Raw genomic sequence first — 19,073 nt, 5'->3', positions numbered from 1 at the left:
GTAGGACTGTACAAGGAGAAATATGTCGGCACACCAAGCTTCCTGGAGGTTCATGCGAGTGCAGGCGAATAAAGCGACTGATAATTACACCTCGTTTAATTTTAGCCTTTCCCATTTCAGATCCAGCAAATGTTTCGATGGGGTGGGGGGGCAAATAAAACCAGAGGAATGGGGCGCCCATCGCCTGCTGACACATTTGCTTATAATCCCGGCTTTATTGGGAGCTCTGAGCCCAGGCAGACAGGACGGAATTACTTTCATGTGTCACATCAATGTCTCCTTATGGGGAGTCATAAAACATTAGAACTGAGAATGAACTGATAGAAGGTGAATGTTAAAGGGCCACTACACACTTACATTTTCCTTCAGAATTGTGCCCAGTACAGGGACACACGGTTTCACTACTTACACCGATTTATGTATCTCTTAGGGATGCACCGAATACACTATTTTGGATTCGGCCGAAGCCCCGAATCCTTCACAAAAAATTTGGCTGAATACTGAACCGAATCCTAATTTGCATATGCAAATTAGGGGTGGGAAGGTGAAAAAACAAATGTACTTCCTTGTTTTGTGATAGTCAGGCGATTTCTCTCCCTGCCCCTATTTTGCATATGCAAATTCGGATTTGGTTCGGCTGGGCAGGCGGATTTGGCCGAATCCGAATCCTGCTGAAAAAGGCCGAATCCTTAACCGAATCCTGGATTCAGTGCATCCCTAGTATCTTTATATACTTTGATGAAACCTCATAGGCTATTCCTGCTTAATTCAGTTTAAAGCGGTGGTTAAACGTTAAACGTTTAGTACGTTAAACAGCAGCCAATTCTGAACAACATTTCAATTGGTCATTATTAATTTTTTATAGTTTTTTTTTAATTATTTGACTTTTTCTTCTGACTCTTTCTATCTTGCAAATGGGGGTCATTGACCCCATCTAAAAAGCAAATGCTCTGTAAGGCTACACATTTATTGTTATTGCTAATTTTTATTACTCATCTTTCTATTCAGGCCTCTCCTTTTCATGATCCAGTCTCTTATTCAAATCAATGCACAGTTGCTAAGGTAATATAGACCTTAGCAACCAGATTGCGGAATAGCAAACTGGAGAGCTGCTGAATAAAAAACTAAATAACTCAAATACCACAAATAAAAAAAAAAAGAAAACCAATTGCAAATTGTCTCAGAATATCCCTCTTTGCATCATACTAACAGTTAACTCAAACCCCTTTAATACAAGGGAATACCTATGCTGGCATAGATTTATTGTTTCTTTTCTAACAAATCTCATTATCAGAGCTGAAGAAAGATATCTTATCTAGGGAAATGCATCCATTCCATACATAATCTTTTAATTAGCAGTCTCCTTCCACTTCATAGATCAGACAAACACTGTGCATAGAGATAAATGCAATCATGCGGGAAATAATAGATTAGTTGTAAAAATGATCTGCAGAGCAATCGTCCCTTCCCAAAAACTATTATCCCACTGTTACTATAGGCACCATCTCTCCCTACTATACCTGCTATCCCACAGTCACACTCCCTTCCCAGAGACTATTATCCACTGTTACTATAGGCACCATCTCTCCCTACTATACCTGCTATCCCACAGTCACACTCCCTTCCCAGAGACTATTATCCACTGTTACTATAGACACCATCTCTCCCTACTATACCTGCTATCCCACAGTCACACTCCCTTCCCAGAGACTATTATCCCACTGTTACTATAGACACCATCTCTCCCTACTATACATGTTATCCCACAGTCACACTCCCTTCCCAGAGACTATTATCCACTGTTACTATAGACACCATCTCTCCCTACTATACCTGCTATCCCACAGCCACACTCCCTTCCCAGAGACTATTATCCACTGTTACTATAGACACCATCTCTCCCTACTATACCTGCTATCCCACAGCCACACTCCCTTCCCAGAGACTATTATCCACTGTTACTATAGACACCATCTCTCCCTACTATACCTGCTATCCCACAGTCACACTCCCTTCCCAGAGACTATTATCCACTGTTACTATAGGCACCATCTCTCCCTACTATACCTGCTATCCCACAGCCACACTCCCTTCCCAGAGACTATTATCCACTGTTACTATAGACACATCTCTCCCTACTATACCTGCTATCCCACAGTCACACTCCCTTCCCAGAGACTATTATCCACTGTTACTATAGGCACCATCTCTCACTACTATACCTGCTATCCCACAGTCACACTCCCTTCCCAGAGACTATTATCCCACTGTTACTATAGGCACCATCTCTCCCTACTATACCTGCTATCCCACAGCCACACTCCCTTCCCAGAGACTATTATCCACTGTTACTATAGACACCATCTCTCCCTACTATACCTGTTATCCCACAGTCACACTCCCTTCCCAGAGACTATTATCCCACTGTTACTATAGGCACCATCTCTCCCTACTATACCTGCTATCCCACAGTCACACTCCCTTCCCAGAGACTATTATCCACTGTTACTATAGACACCATCTCTCCCTACTATACCTGCTATCCCACAGTCACACTCCCTTCCCAGAGACTATTATCCACTGTTACTATAGGCACCATCTCTCCCTACTATACCTGCTATCCCCCAGTCACACTCCCTTCCCAGAGACTATTATCCCACTGTTACTATAGGCACCATCTCTCCCTACTATACCTGCTATCCCACAGTCACACTCCCTTCCCAGAGACTATTATCCACTGTTACTATAGGCACCATCTCTCCCTACTATACCTGCTATTAAAAACATGTACAGTAAATATTAAATAAACCCAAATGGACTGATTTCCTTAAGCGTGCAAGTTAGTGTTTTTATTACAAAAGTCATGAGTGAAGCATGTCCAAGTGTCATATTTCAGAACCTAGTACTGGTGCTGGCAGTTTGGTTAGTAAGCAGCTGGCAGATATATTGCAGTGAATGAATTAGCAGTGTAGTACTGGTGTTAATATGCATATATTTAGCATATTGAGCTGTTTCTCTCCGGTTTCTCATGCGGCTGGTACCAGTGATGTGAATAAGGAAGATCACACCTTGGGCTGCTAGAAACTAAGGTGATAAGAGAAATTTTCAGAAGAGATACTAATAATGGTTTTACATTTAACCTCTTTATCAACTCAACTATATGGGAAAAAGAATATATGGGAAGCAGAGATTGAGCTGATGGTTAAAATGATAAGTCTGTGACTTTGCTCAAATGTCGATATGTCACTTGTATTATTCTATTTATGTATCACATAGAAAAACCATCAGTTTGGTGCTTTATAAATGCTTGTTAAATGGGCCAAATTATCTTTTAGTATGATGTAGAGAGAGATATTCTGAGACAATTTGCAATTGGTTTTTGACTTATTTAGCTTTTTATTCAGCAGCTCTCGAGTTTGCAGTTTCAGCAGTCTGGTTGCTAAGGTCTGCATTACCTTAGCAACCATGACATGATTTGAATAAGAAGCTAGAAAGTGAATAGGAGAGGCCTGAATAGAAAGATGAGTAATAAAAAATACCTATAACATTTAATGTGTAGCCTTACAGAGCACTTGTTTTTTAGATGGGGTCAGTGCCCCCCCCCCCATTTAAAAGATGGAAAGAGTCAGAAGAAGAAGGCAAATCATTTAAAAAATGATAAAAAATAAATAAATAAATAATTAATAAATACCAATTGAAAAGTTGCTGAGAATGGACCATTCTATAACATACTAAAAGTTAAAGGGGTGGTTTACCTTCAAACAACTAGTTGGTTTCAGATAGCTCACCAGAAATAATGACTTTTTCCAATGACTTTCCATTTTCTATGTGCGACCGTTTTTCTAATATGTTGTGTCATTTTTCATCTTCTAAAGCAGTTCTGGGAGGGGGGGTCGCCGACCCTGTAAACTGTTCTAAATTGATACATTTAGCTGATACGTTTCTTATCTCTGTCCCTGCTGAGCAGAATCCCTTGGTTTCATTACAGGCAGCTGTTAGACTTGATACAATAGTTACTAATACTCCAGAGATGCTGCTGAGAAACTAAATGTTGCAAAATTGTAACAGTTCTGCGCCTGAATTACTGAGCTGCCAGACTCAAACACCAGAGACACCAACATTCAAATTTAATCTTGGATTTTGGAAAAACAGTAAAAAATAAATAATGGAAAGTAATTGAAAAAAGTCTTTATTTCTGGGGAACAATCTGAAAACAACCGAATTGAAAAAAGTGTTTGGAAGGTGACCTACCCCTTTAAGTTAAAGGTGAATCACCCGTTTAATAACAATAATAACATAGCCAGGCTATGAGACAGCTCACTGGGCTCTTGTTTCTCACATCCGCTGCTCCAGGGGTTTCTCATACAGATTTGCTGCCCGTGTATCACTTTTCAGTCATTTCCCGGCTTCCGAGGGGTCAGTCAGAGTTTGTACTGGGGGGGGGTATTTATCAAAGGCTGAGCAGAGTGAATAAGGCAAAAGAGTTGTGAGTTCTCCTCTGCGAAATTCAAGCTGTTCACTGATTTAATACATATGCTCTGAAGTCTGAACAACAGCAGCAGCAGTGGTGTAAATAGATGTTACTGGACCCCACTGCTAATTAATTCAAGGGCCCCCAACATATTCATAGTTTGTTCTATTTTACCAATATTTATTGAAATTGCTTAATAATTAGGGCCTCATGTGGCCCCCTATATCTCCTTGGCCCCCAGCAGCTGCAGAATCTGCTTCCTCTGTAGTTACACCCCTGAGTAGCAACACTGATCTGTTCCTATGAACATTACCTTAGCAACCGTGTCAGGTTCATGTGCCCAGTAACACTACCCTTTCATAGTTACATAGTTAGTTACATAGTTACATAGTTACATAGTTAGTTACATAGTTACATAGTTAAATCGGGTTGAAAAAAGACAAAGTCCATCAAGTCCAACCCCTCCAAATGAAAACCCAGCATCCATACACACACCCCTCCCTACTTTCACATAAATAATATATACCCATATCTATACTAACTATAGAGTTTAGTATCACAATAGCCTTTGATATTATGTCTGTCCAAGAAATCATCCAAGTCCCTCTCATAGTCATTAACTGAATCAGTATCACAACATCACCCGGCAGTGCATTCCCCAACCTCACTGTCCTGACTGTGAAGAACCCCCTACGTTGCTTCAAATGAAAGTTCTTTTCCTCTAGTCTGAAGGGGAGGCCTCTGGTACGGTGATCCACTTTATGGGTAAAAAGGTCCCCTGCTATTTGTCTATAATGTCCTCTAATGTACTTGTAAAGTCTAATCATGTCCCCTCGCAAGCGCCTTTTTTCCAGACAAAACAACCCCAACCTTGACAGTCTCCCCTCATAATTTAACTCTTCCCTCCCTCTAACCAGTTTAGTTGCACTTAGTCTCTGCACTCTCTCCAGCTCATTTATATCCCTCTTAAGGACTGGAGTCCAAAACTGCCCCCCATACTCCAGATGAGGCCTCACCAGGGACCTATAAAGAGACATAATTATGTTTTCATCCCTTGAGTTAATGCCCTTTTTTATACAAGACAGAACTTTATTTGCTTTAGTAGCCACAGAATGACACTGCCCAGAATTAGACAACTTGTTATCTACAAAAACCCCAAGATCCTTCTCAGTTAAGGAAACTCCCAACACACTGCCATTTAGTGTATAACTTGCATTTATATTATTTTTGCCAAAGTGCATAACCTGCATTTATCAACATTGAACCTCATTTTCCAGTTTGCTGCCCAGTTTTCCAACTTGCAGCATCCTGCATGGAACCTATAGTTCTGCACAATTTAGTATCATCTGCAAAAATAGAAACAGTACTTTCAATGCCCACCTCCAGGTCATTAATAAACAAGTTGAAAGCAAGGGATCTCATTCTGCCCACATCCAATACATAGTGGGAACAAAAACCATATCTAATGTATGTATTCCCAAAAAAGGTCATTTGAGGGCCCATACAACATAGTGAGAGCACTCTACAGACATTACTGTAAGAACATGACCCACAAACAGCGGTCCAGCAAAGCCAAAAATAATTTCTGTTCCTTCCTATATCACAGCACTGTCCCAAAGCACAGCGACGTGGGAAACAGTCACACTACACACTGCTGGGACTGCGCTGCAGGGTTTATATCAGGAACTTGTATTTACAGGTATGGGATGTATAAATTATAAAGTTACATATATGCCACAAAGTTGCTGATTCAGCCCTCCCCACTGGAACATTTTAAATATACTCTCAGTCGGAGACGGGCGAATCTGCCAAAAATTCCAAGACAATGACAGATCCAGCAGTGCCTGTCTGTTTAAAACATTGCTGCTGCTCTCAGCCTATAACAGTCATTTGATGCTTTAGAAAGGTTGTTCCCCTTTAAATTAACTTTTAGTATGATGTAGAGAGCGAAATTTCGAGATCATTTGCAAATGGGTTTCGTTTTTTTATTATTTGTGGTTTTTGATTTATTTTGCTTTTTATTCAGCAGCTCTTCAATTTGCAATTTCATCAATCTGGTTGCTAGGGTCCAAATTCCCCTAACAACCATGCACTGATTTGAATAACAGACTGGGATATGAATAGGAGAGGCCTGAATAGAAAGATAAGTAATAAAATGTAACTAAAACAATACATTTTAGCCTCACAGAGCATTTTATTAGATAAAAAAAAGTCAAAAGAAGGCAAATAGTTAAAAAACTGTAAGAAGCCCAACTGAAAAGTTGCTTATAATTAGCTATTCTATAATATACTAAGAGTTAACCTAAAGATGAGCCGCCCTTTTAAAGGGGTTGTTCACCTTTCAATAAATTCTTAATATGATGTATAGAGGGTTATTCTGTGACAATTTGCAATTGGTTTTCATTTTTCATTATTTGTGGTTTTTGGGTTATTTAGCTTTTTATTCAGCAGCTTTCCAGTTTGCAAATGCATCTATTTAGTTGCTAGGGTCTAAATTATCCTAGCAACCATGCACTGATTTGAATAAGAGACTGGAATATAAATAGGAGAGGTCTGAATAGAAAGATGAGTAATAAAAAGCAGCAATAACAATACATTTGTAGCCTTACAGAGCATTTGTCTTTTAGATGGGGTCAGTGACCCCCCCCCCCATTTGAAAGCTGGAAAGAGTTTAAAGAAGAATGCAAATAATTTAAAAACTATGAAAAAGACCAATTGAAAAGTTGCTTAGAATTGGCCATTCTATAACATACTTAAAGGTGAACGACCCCTTTAAAACCACGGGTCAACTTCTACATAAGTGATGTGCGGGACCTGCGGGTTTAGTCCGACCTCTCACATCACTATTCTACATATATACCAAATGAATATCAAGTAAGTTCACTACATATCCCAGAATACTTCAACACAGGTGTCCCCAACTTTTTTTGTACCAGGGACCGATGCCAAAATTTTTTTTTTTTGTGAGGTGGGGTCGGGGATGGGGTCGGCGGGTTCAGAGCGGTGGTCAGAGTTCTGGGGTCTGGGGAGGGTTGGCGGGGGTCATGGCGGGGTCAGCGGTTAAAGCATGCTGGGAGCTGTAGTCCAGCAACATCTGGGTTGTATCCTCAAAGCCATACTGCTAGACTATTTCCCAGTACTCCAAGGCCGGCAGCTCCATTAATATGCAAAAGAATACTCCAATGAGAATGCCACCTGATCTGGCTCCATGTTCTTTGCCCTGGCAGCTGTAGTTGGCAGCTAGAAACACAATTTTAACATTCCGGAACAACTAAACAGAAGTATATTCTCCCTCTTAAAGTCTGATTCCAGTGTAATCTTATAAAGCCAAAATAATCTCCCTATATAAGACAACAGCAAGGTGACAGACATAGTGCTAGTGAGCCGGATTCTTATTGGTCAATTATCTTGCATCTTTAAATCATTTATTTCAGAGAACTAGATTGTAATATACTGCATTGTAAGCACAACCCTCACCTAAAGAAATGTTCATGATCCCCCAAGTGCCATTGGACAACCCCACCTATCCTTCCTACATTATACAGGTATGGGATTTGTTATTCGGAATGCTCAGGACCTAGGGTTTTTCCGGATCCCTAATTTGTATCTTTATACCTTAAGTCTACTAGGAAATCTTTTAAACATTATTAACTAAAAACTAAAATCCGAATTTATCTCATATTTTATAAAAAAAAAAAAAAAACATGACCAAACTCCCATGCTCAATTTGACCATATTTATTAATAAAATAATCAGAATTAATCAAATTTAGGAAAAACTGGAGCTCTAATTTTTCAGGCTTTTTTTCTGAAACTCTTAATTTTTTTGCGTTTTTTCCCAAAAAAGGACGGATTTTTGGCTAACTCAAGAAAATTCAAATTGAGATAGGTGCCTCTCCCACTGACTTATACATGACCTCGATAGGCCCGAGATAGCGGATTTTCGGATTTGGTATAATAAATCTCGAAAAAATTCTATTTTTTTTTCCACTAAAAATGTTAGTTTTGGCCCCAAAAAGCCCTCCCACATGAATGCAAGGTTTAGTAAATAACCCCATTAATAAGCCCAATAGGACTGTTTTGCCTTTGATAAATATTAATTATATCTCAGGTGGGATCAAGTACAAGCTACTGTTTTATTATTCGAGAAAGAAAATTGTTTTACAAATTTTGAATTATTTGAATAAAATGAAGTCTATGGAGTTTCCTCCATTCCATTAACCTACTATATAACTGGTTAGTATTAGGGATGCACCGAATCCACTACTTTGGATTCGGCCGAACCCCCGAATCATTCTCTAAAGAGTCAGCGAATACTGAACCGAATCCGAATCCTAATTTGCATATGGATTTTTGGATTTGGTATAATAAATCTCCGAATCCCAAACCAAATACTGGATTTGGTGCATCCCTAGTAAGTATGGGACCTGTTATCCAGAATGCTCTGGACCTGGGGTTTTCCAGATAACAGATCTTTCTGTAATTTGGGTCTGCATACCTTAAGTCTACTAGAAAATCATGTAAACATTAAATAAACCCAATAGGCTGGTTTTGCTTCCAGTAAGGATTAATTATATCTTAGTTGGGATCAAGTACAAGCGACTGTTTTATTATCACTCAGAAAAGGAAACATTTGGATTATTTGGATAAAATGGAGTCTATGGGAGATGGTCTTCCCGTAATCCGGAGCTTTCTGGACAACGGGTTTCTAGATAACAGATCCCATACCTGTACTTCTACTCCATTCCCCTACCAGGCACTGCAATGTAACCTGAGTCTAAAATAGTCTAAATGATTCCCTCTTCCCTCTGATACCAGTGTCCCTTTCCCTTTAGCTATTTGCAGGGAGTTGTTACTGTTTGTGCCCAGGAGACAGGGTTTCAGGTTTCTTCCGAAGAAAAGTTCTAAAGAAACAGCAGATGGGAGTCATATTATGGGGGGGGGGAGTGGAAGGTCTGTTTAAAGGCAAAGTTAAACCAACTTTTATTTATTTTTCTATAAATTCTGATTAGTATGTGCAACCTGCACAGACATCAATATCTGCTGATTTCTGACACCTTTATTAGTGGGAGCTGCCATAATGCTTCTTCTACTGAAGTGAACCCCCTTCCAAGATGCTGAGTTCCCCTTCTCTGCTCTTAACTCAGCCCTCCTCTCAGACAGATAAGGATGCCACCCGGCCGGTATTTTACCGATCTAGCCGGTAAAACACCTGCCAAGGCCGGGGCCGGTATTACAAATTTACCGGCAATGTAGCTGCTGGTAAGTTTGTAATACCCCTAACAAAAGTCCTTGGCCCGGCCCCAATCCGCTCAAACCGTACCTTTTTGCCTCCTTTTGGCCATCGTGCATTGTGGCTCCGCCCCCTTTTTACATCACGGCCTGCCCCTTTTTATGCCACGGCCCGTCCCCTTTTACATCAGAATGTTATGTATTGTATGCAGTATAATGTGTATAATAATGAACAAAGCACAGCCCAATGGATCCTACATTTTGTGTTGGCCATGAATGCCTATACCATGAAGTTCAGACAGAGGGGTAGATTTGTTTGTATTTACTGAAGGGCAAAGTGGCCGTCGCTAGCAAAAATTTGCCAGAAATCCCATCCGCATGGACATTGCCAATTTACTAACAGGTGTAGAGGACAATTCGCTAGCGAATAGTACATCGCTAAAGAAGTTTCGCACCCTATCACCAGGCGAATTTTCACTAGCGATGCACCAATTCACTATTTTGTATTCGGCCGAACCCCTGAATCCTTCTCAAAAGATTCGGGCGAATTCCGAACCAAATCCTTATTTGCATATGCAAATTAGGGGTGTCCTTGTTTTGTGACAAAAAGTCCAGCGATTTCCCTCCCCGCCCCTAATTTGCATATGCAAATTAGGATTCGGATTCGGTTCGGCCAGGCAGAAGGATTTGGCTGAATCCGAATCCTGCTGAAAAAGGCTGAATCCTGAAACGAATCGGTGCATCTCGAATTTTCACTCAGGCGAACGATCGAGTGCGAATTTTACAGAACGTTACATCTTTCGCCAGTTTCCTTCTCCACCTTAGACCTGGATGAAGCTTCATCCGCCTCAATCTTATGTCAATGACATCATATCCTGTTTCCCGAGAAGTCAGAAAAATTAAGGGAAAAAAAACACTGGCGTTTTTTCAGATTTTAAAGCGGGATTGCTATAAAAGTTGTAACTATTGTAATTTGTTTTAACCATTTAAGGGTCATGTCACATTTGTTTTAGGGTGGGCTCATGTCTTGGACATTAGAGGATCTCTTTTGTCTTTATTTTGCTTCCTTGGACATTTGTAATAATAAGTGGCCACTTCAATCAGTATTTACAATTCATTTAACTGATCCAGTTAGAATAATGAAAGAACACAGCTGATTGGTTGCTAAGTACAAGGCATCCTGGGAAGCTAAAGATTTGGGTAAGGGGTGGATTATGGGTTGTAGAGAACTTGCTGATTGGACTGAATCTGAGTATTCTAAAAGCGGCTTGACCCCCACGTTGTACAGGCAAATGGCATTCATGTAGGGGTTTGGGACTGAGCGAAAGTAAGCTTCGGAAATCTACATACCCCCAAACCTACTCCTCTCTGGTATTGTCCCAGCTCCCTGTGCATAATTGCACCTGTGCCCTGCGAATCAGCTGAGTGTCTGGCATACCTCCCAACTGTCCCATCTTTGTGGGACAGTCCCGATATTGAAAGCTCAGACCGCAGTCCCGGATTGTTACTGAAATGTCCAGACTTTCTCTTTGATCTCCTGCACTGAACAGACAGAAAAAGATACAAAGTTTCTTAAGCTCTATTGGCTTTTGACAAAGAGCCCAGAATACGTGGCAGTTACACTTAGATACTTTTGTAACAATTTCAGATAAGCAAAGAAGCAATTGTAACAATTTAAGATGAGCAGGTCTCTTTGAGGAAATTGTGACTGGCAGCTTAAAAGGGCAATTCACCTTCATTAGCAAAACTGTAAAAACACATAAAAACCACAGAAATGGGTTCAAACTTTCATAACCTGCCAAAATGAACATGGTAATTATGGTCAAGCATGCAAATCTTTTTGTCCCTCTTTCTTTTTCCAAAATGTTGGGAGGTATAGCTGTGTGTGTACTTAACCTTCCGGTAAGCCCTAGATAACTGGTAACTGGTTCTCAGGATAACCATGTGCACCGCCTGCTAAAGATATCCCTGCTTGCCCCGGGAATTCCATCCCAGAATAATCAACCCCCCCCATCTCTAAGGTCTGTTCCATCAGTCCTGCCATCCCCAAATGAGGAGTCTGTTTTCCTTGACTCACAGGAACCCGTCTATCAATAACATATGTTCTCTCCCCGTGCTGTGTCAGATCCTGGCTAGAAAGCAGAAGGCATTGTGGGACGTGGGAATTTGAAGCCTGGCACTAACACTTAAGAGCAGCATTTAATAACAGGGCCGGCCGCTGCCAACTGGGACAGTAATAAGGATCCCATTGTTACCTACAAGCCACTGACAACTGCCATACCGCAAATCCTACACTCGGCTCAGCGTTAAAGGGATATTGTCATGGAAAAAACATTTTTTTCAAAACCCAGTTAATATTGCTGCTCCAGCAGAATTCTGCACTGAAATCCATTTCTCAAAAGAGCAAACAGATTTTTTTATATTTAATTCTGAAATCTGACATGGGGCTAGACATATTGTCAGTTTCCCAGCTGCCCCCAGTCATGTGACTTGTGCTATGATAAACTTCAGTCACTCTTTACTGCTGTACTGCAAGTTGAAGTGATATCACCCCCTACCCCCCCCAGCAGCCTAACAACAGAACAATGGGAAGGTAACCAGATAACAGCTCCCTAACACAAGATAACAGCTGCCTGGTAGATCTAAGAACAACACTCAATAGTAAAATCCAGGTCCCACTAAGACACATTCAGTTACATTGAGTAGAAGAAACAACAGCCTGCCAGAAAGCAGTTCCATCCTAAAGTGCTGGCTCTTTCTGAAAGAACATGACCAGGCAAAATGACCTGAGATGCACCTACACACCAATATCACAACTAAAAAATACACTTGTCGGGTTAGGAAAGACATTTTATATTGTAGAGTGAATTATTTAACTGTAAGCAGGGTAATTTAGAAATAAAAATTTTACACAAAGTAAATCAACTCTAGTTTATAGCAAAGTATTTTGCTGAAATTATGACATTGATTGTGTCATAGCAACACAAAGGGAAATGTGAGCGCTAACGAGCCAGACATTAATGCCAATTAGGGGGTTCAGCACAAGAGGGCCCTCATAGCAACAAACTGTTTTATTACAGTGCCCTTGTGCCATTATTTGTGTCTTCTGCCATGAATTAGTGCTCAGATAGTTGAAATGAAGATTAGCAGCATTTAGTAGCATGGCAGCATTCTAACCAATTGGAAAGGGGGTGTAACGAAAATAGCACTTAAAGGGGAACTAAAAATAACTTGCCTTTGTTGAGCTGATTTATATGATGACAAACGAGGCAGCAAATTTCACTCTGGTTACTCCCAACGCTGCCGTTTCTTCCCCCCAACATTCCCATTGTTGAATGTTCGTGTCTTTGGTGTTTCAGTCTGGGAACTCAGTAATTCAGGAGCAGAATCTGAACTGTTACAATTTGCTCCATTTAGTTGATCCATTTAGTTGATCCATTTAGTTGATCCATTTAGTTGATCCATTTCTCAGTAGTATCTTTGGAGTGTTAGCAACTATTGTATCAATTCTAACAGCTGTTTTTTAATGAAACTCAGGAATTCTGCTCAGCAGGAACAAAGATGAGAAATTTATCAACTAAATGTATCAATTTAGAAGAAGAATCGGCGACCCGCCCCCCAGAGCTGCTTTAGAAGATGAAAAATGAAACTTTGCACTTTGATATTAGGAAAACGGTTACAAATAGGAAATAGAAAGTAATTGGAAAAATTATTTATTGCAGGTGAACAATCTGAAACTAAATGAACTAAAAAAAGAGTTTGAAGGTGAACATCCCCTTTAATACAGCAGCTTAATACATATATAGTACCCAACAGCATAAAACATCCTTATAAACACATAACTTGTGTACTCTGGTCCTGTTTGCTTTGAGCAGATGAACCGGTACCTCTGCATAAAATTAAATAAATAAATAGGTCGCTCCTTATCCTAACAACAAGGCCTCATAGAAACTGGCTACCAACATTATATATACACTTAATATACAATCTCACCTTGGCCAGCAGAGTTGCATTACGGATCTTGTCCACCATGTCTTTGCCTTCAGGGTGAATCTTTGCCACGTGCACCCACATCCTCTCCCATGTTTGACTGTCTATGGGGAAGCCACTTTTATTGACGTAAAAATGAGCCCCAGGCTCTTTGTCCTCCTCTTCTGAGTACCCACCGGAGCTGTTTCCAGAGGCGCTCGCTGGAGCTGCCGTGAGAGAAGACACCAATGGGCGATCGTGGAGGCTCCGGGAGCGAGACGTTTTAGTGGTCTTGGGCCCCCCATTCTGATTGTGCGAATGGCAGTGCTTGCTGTGGGCACGGTGGAAAGTGGAGCTAGAGCCTGTCATGTTAATGTGATGTCTAGCAGTGGTGTATCAACCACCACAAATCTCAATACATCCCAATGGCACCCATCTCCGGCTGCTACTCTTCCTGAGCCAAACCAACCAATGAAACCACAGGAAGCCAATCAGTTCCGGAATATCTATGGGAATGGAAACATAGATTAGAGTTCACACAAAACTAATTAATTAATCATCAATTTCCATTTTGCTCATCAGCACAATGCAAGGGTGTCCATTAGCACCCCGACTGTTTGTTAAGAGAAGAACATCACTCTGATTCTGAGTTCTGGACTCCTGGAAGAACTTTGAGAGCACATTAGAAAGCAATAACATTTATGCTAAATATACGAGAGCAGAGAAACCTTGACACGTGAGATCAGAGTTGTGGAAAACAGCATGTGAGTTATTTCCACTTTCATTCTGACTGTGCAAACTTTGCAGGCAGGACAGACCAATTCAGCAGTCAGCAGAGTGGTGCTAAAATGAACATTCTACTATAAGTCTTTGAAGACACTTGCTCTGATCCTGAACCCGGTATCTGCCACAAAGCAAGACAGAGCTGCTGCATTTTTTCCAAAAAGAAGAAAAATGATATAAGCCCCTTCAAGCTGTCCAGAGAGTAACTGCAGGAATGACAGACCCACTCCAAAGAAGGGTCGGTCTTACAGTCTCCAGTTCCCTGGCACAGCCACCTGATTGGCCGACTTACCTGCTGATTAGTTGGCCAATCAGGTTGCTGAGCTCAGCTTTACAGATACAGATACGTGAGTAACATCCAACCCGCGGCTGTCCTGCTCTTGCTGCACTACAAATCCCAGCATCCCCCACAAGATGCAAGTTAAACAACACTGATATAAAGAGTTACTCCTCTACTGTCCCTGATATCACTACTACACTACTCTACCTACCGCTGCTTGTATGCAAAGCCCCAGGGCATTCACTGCGATTTCCAATCCAGTAGGGGGTCACTGGTTGCCATGACACTTGAACGGTCTACAATTGATGCATTGTGTGAGCAATAACCCACTACAGCGCCAAACTGCTGCCATGCTGGTGCCCGTATACAAGCATGGATACGTCTTCTGCCCATTCTACTACAACTGTCTGTGATTAATAATGGAGAGGAGTGGAATGAAGGCCTGGCAGGAATGGGATACAGTCGCTTTATCATGTTACACTACTACACACAGAGGAGGGATAAGGACGAATGAATTTCCAGCTGAAGGTTGTGGAGACACAGAGTAGGCTGCTCAGCAGGGGAGCGACGGATTCTCTAGGCTGCTGTCATTTTAATGCCACCGAGGCAGGACGATTGTGTGTTATAACAAACTATACTGCAGTCCTGGCAGCTGCTGCAGAACCACTTGGGAGGGTGATGGGTCAGCCGCTTTTTTTTGGTAAGATCTCAGAAGCAGGAGCCTCTGTTGTTGCTGAACTACAAATGTAGCTTACATAGTTAAATTGGGTTGAAAAAAGTCCATCAAATTCAACCCCTCCAAATGAAAACCCAGCATCCATACACACACCCCTCCCTACTTTCACATAAATTCTATATACCCATATCTATACTAACTATAGAGTTTAGTATCACAATAGCCTTTGTATTATGTCTTGGTAATGGTATTTTATCAACCCTAAATCTCATATGTGAGGTTAGTGCAGTGCTGCACCCAGGTAAAAAAACAAGTGCTACTTGCACAAAGGGCAGAAAGAGAGGGGACTGGGGTCACTCCCACTGCCGCCTACAGGGTCCCCTCTCACTGACATTCAGGAGAAACCATAGAGCCAATGGCAGCTCCTAACACTGTCTCCTCTATCTGATCCCTGACAGTCTGTCCTCTCCCTTGTCAAGAGGTTCTGCAGCAGCCCAGGTCTCTCACTGCTCCCAATGCATTTGTGTGTTTGACTGTGTATTTATATGTGTATTGTAGTTTGTGTAGATGTTTCTGTATATATATATATATATATATATATATGTGTGTGTGTGTGTGTGTGTATTTGGTGTGAGAGTATATATATATATACATATATGTGAGTATTTAGTGTAAGTGTGTATATGTGAGTGTGAGTATAATGTATATATATATATATGTGAGTATAATGTGAGGGTGTATTACAGTAAGTGCTGAGTATGTCACACACCTCCCTCTGTCTCTCCCCGGCTCATGTATCTCTATCCCCCCAGTCTAGTTCCCCCAGTCAATACTGCGCTACAGTCCCTGTCCCTGAGTCGAAGCAATGCAGCTCTGCCCTGGGAGATACTCCCCGACCTCTCCCTTAGCCCTCCCGCAGCTTCTCTTCCCCGACCCCTTTACCTTTACTGAGGGCGGCGCGGACTCCCCGGGCCAGACATCCCGCAGCTCCGACTGTTCCACTGTCACCCGGCAGCCAGCAACGCTCTAATCCTCTGCCATTGGACAGCACAACAAAGAGGGGCGGCGTCAGCGCACTGCGATTGGTTGCGCGTCTCCAAGTGTGGGCGGGGCTTGTTGGCAATAAATAAAGAGGCAGGACGTGTGAGACAGTAGTGTCCGTGAGGGAACGGTGGGAGCTTGTCTTGTACACTGTAGGCTTTTTCCGTCAAATTCCGGGGCATAAATGTAAATGAGGCTGCATTTATCCGATTTCTGGGATCATGTGATGTCTATACTGAGGCAGGATAATGTCACAGCAGTAACTGAGACCACCACACAGTCCAGCCCTCACAACATTTGGAAATAAAAAAAGAAGGACGAAAAGGTTGCAAAATGATAATTTTTTTGACCACGCCCATTTTTGTGGCCACATCCCCTAATTACCAAGTTCATTTTACAAAATTTGGCAGGTTATAAAAGTTTGAACATATTTCTGTGGGTTTTTTTTTTCAGTTATTACAGTTTTGCTAATGAAGGTGATTTGCCCTTTAAGGCTAGGGGCAGACGGGCAGATTCAGTTCAATTCGATTTCCGAAATCGCCTCAAAGTTGCCTCACGCGGAAAGTTCGGGCGATTTTGGAAATCGAATCACCGCGAGTGCATTACGCTGGCGTTTTCTCATTCAAGCAAGCAGAAGGCAGGAAGAAGGCAATTCGGGAAGATTGTCGCTACACAGAAGAGGCGATTAGTCGCCAGACGACTAAATCTCCTCCAATCTACCCCTACCCTATGCTGTGAGTCTAACTTTTCCCAAGGGACCTGTTATCTGATATTGTTACAATTACTTATTTGCTTATCTTGATACATTTGAATTGTTACAAAAATATCTTATCTTCTGTTGTGGCTGTTCTGGACTCTCTGCCAAAAGCCAATTAAGTTAGAAACATTGTTGCTTTTTCTGGCTGTTCGGTGCAGAGAAAAACGTGACTTTCCAGTACAAATGAGGGACTGCGGGTTGAGCTGTCAAAAGAGGGACTGTCCCTGTAAAAATAGGACCGTTGGGAGGTATGTATAGTCACGTGTAGATATTACATGAGTATAAAACATTAATCTTGAGGTACAAAGAGGTCTCCGCTGCCCTTGTGTGTGCCTGTGTGGGACAACTTTCTCTTGGAGGATCGCTTTGAGTCGTGGGAATCACGTGAGAGGGGCAGGAGTTCTATTCAAGTGTTTGTTCCCCTTTAAATTAACTCTTAGTATGATGTAGAGAGGGATATTCTGAGACAATTTGCAACTGGTTTTCATTATTATTTGTGGTTTTTGAGTTATTTAGCTTTTTATTCAGTGGCTCTCCAGTTTGAAGCTTTAGAAATCTGTTTGCTAGGGTCCAAATGACCCTAGTAACCAAGCATTCAATGAATAAGACAGAGATTGGAATATGAATGGGAGAGGCCTGAATAGAAAGAAAAGTAATAAAAATAACAAAATATTTGTAGCCTTACAGAGGATTTGTTTTATAGAGGGGTCAGTGACCCCCATTTGAAAGCTGGAAAGAGTCAGAAGAAGAAGGCAAATAATTCTAAAACTATAGAAAAAAATGAAGGCCAATTGAAAAGTTGCTTAGAATTAGCCATTCTATAACATACTAAAAGTTACCTTAAAGGAGAACCACCCCCTTAATAAAGACTATTGTCTGATGGCAGAGCAGGGGGTCCCCTTATGTGTCCTGCGCTCTCAGGCGCGTCACAGCCAGTGTTTACATTGGTCGGATTCTGCCTGTTTGCTCCTGTTCTTCATTGTTTCCCAGTCTGGTGCAGAGCTGCAGAACCTCTTTGTTTGTCCTAAATAGTGAGAAGGAACAATGTGCCCTTCCCTAAATAATCACATAACAGGGACTCACAATTGGATCTGCTTATAACCCACAATAAACAGCAATAAAACTTCCTGCCATTCTCCGCTATGTCCACTCACTAGAGTTCCTGGTTATTGCTGGATTATATCAACTCAGTGTCCAGTTCATCACAGCAAATAGAACCCAGGAACCTTCACTAACATGTCCCCTGCCCAATGTGACCTTTTAAAGGGTGGTCCACCTTTAAAGGGGTTGTTCCCCTTTAAAGTAACTCTTAGTATAATGTAGAGAGTGATATTCTGAGACAATTTGTAATTAGTTTTAATTTTTTTATTTGTGGCGGACCGAGACAGGCAGCCATTACAGGTGTAGAGCTGAGAGAGGCAGCCATTACAGGTGTAGGACAGAGACAGGCACCCATTACAGGTGCAGGGCTGGGACAGGCACCCATTACAGGTGTAGAGATGAGAGAGGGAGCCATTACAGGTGTAGAGCTGAGAGAGGCACCCATTACAGGTGTAGGGCTGAGACAGGCACCCATTACAGGTGTAGGACCAAGACAGGCACCCATTACAGGTGTAGGACAGAGACAGGCACCCATTACAGGTGTAGGACAGAGACAGGCACCCATTACAGGTGTAGGACCGAGACAGGCACCCATTACAGGTGTAGGACCGAGACAGGCACCCATTAGAGGTGTAGGACAGAGACAGGCACCCATTACAGGTGTAGGGTTGACATAAATCCCCAACAGAAAGATAAGGATAGTGATGTCAAGATAGTGATGCCACCCTTTACAGCAACAGGATTGATATAGTCTTTTCATCATT

General features: G+C 41.6%; 1 protein-coding gene across 2 annotated transcripts in view; it reads right to left on the bottom strand.

Annotated features, from left to right (window-relative positions):
- Positions 1-16,468, bottom strand: part of vash2.L (vasohibin 2 L homeolog) — a 36,000-nt gene extending 19,532 nt beyond the window's left edge. For both annotated transcript variants that reach the window (XM_018262586.2, XM_041562539.1), the window contains exons 1-2: positions 16,353-16,468; positions 13,696-14,177 (exon numbers count right to left, since the gene is read on the bottom strand). In XM_018262586.2, the coding sequence (XP_018118075.1) occupies positions 13,696-14,040 (345 nt within the window). In that variant the 5' untranslated portion in view covers positions 14,041-14,177; positions 16,353-16,468. The remainder of the gene's footprint in view (positions 1-13,695; positions 14,178-16,352) is intronic.
- Between the last annotated feature and the right edge of the window lie 2,605 nt (positions 16,469-19,073).

Source organism: Xenopus laevis, chromosome 5L (assembly GCF_017654675.1).
Source record: "Xenopus laevis strain J_2021 chromosome 5L, Xenopus_laevis_v10.1, whole genome shotgun sequence".
NCBI classification, from domain to species: Eukaryota; Metazoa; Chordata; class Amphibia; order Anura; family Pipidae; genus Xenopus; species Xenopus laevis.
The sequence above is the reverse complement of the archived record's forward strand: the minus strand, read 5'-3'. Positions and strand labels throughout refer to the sequence as shown.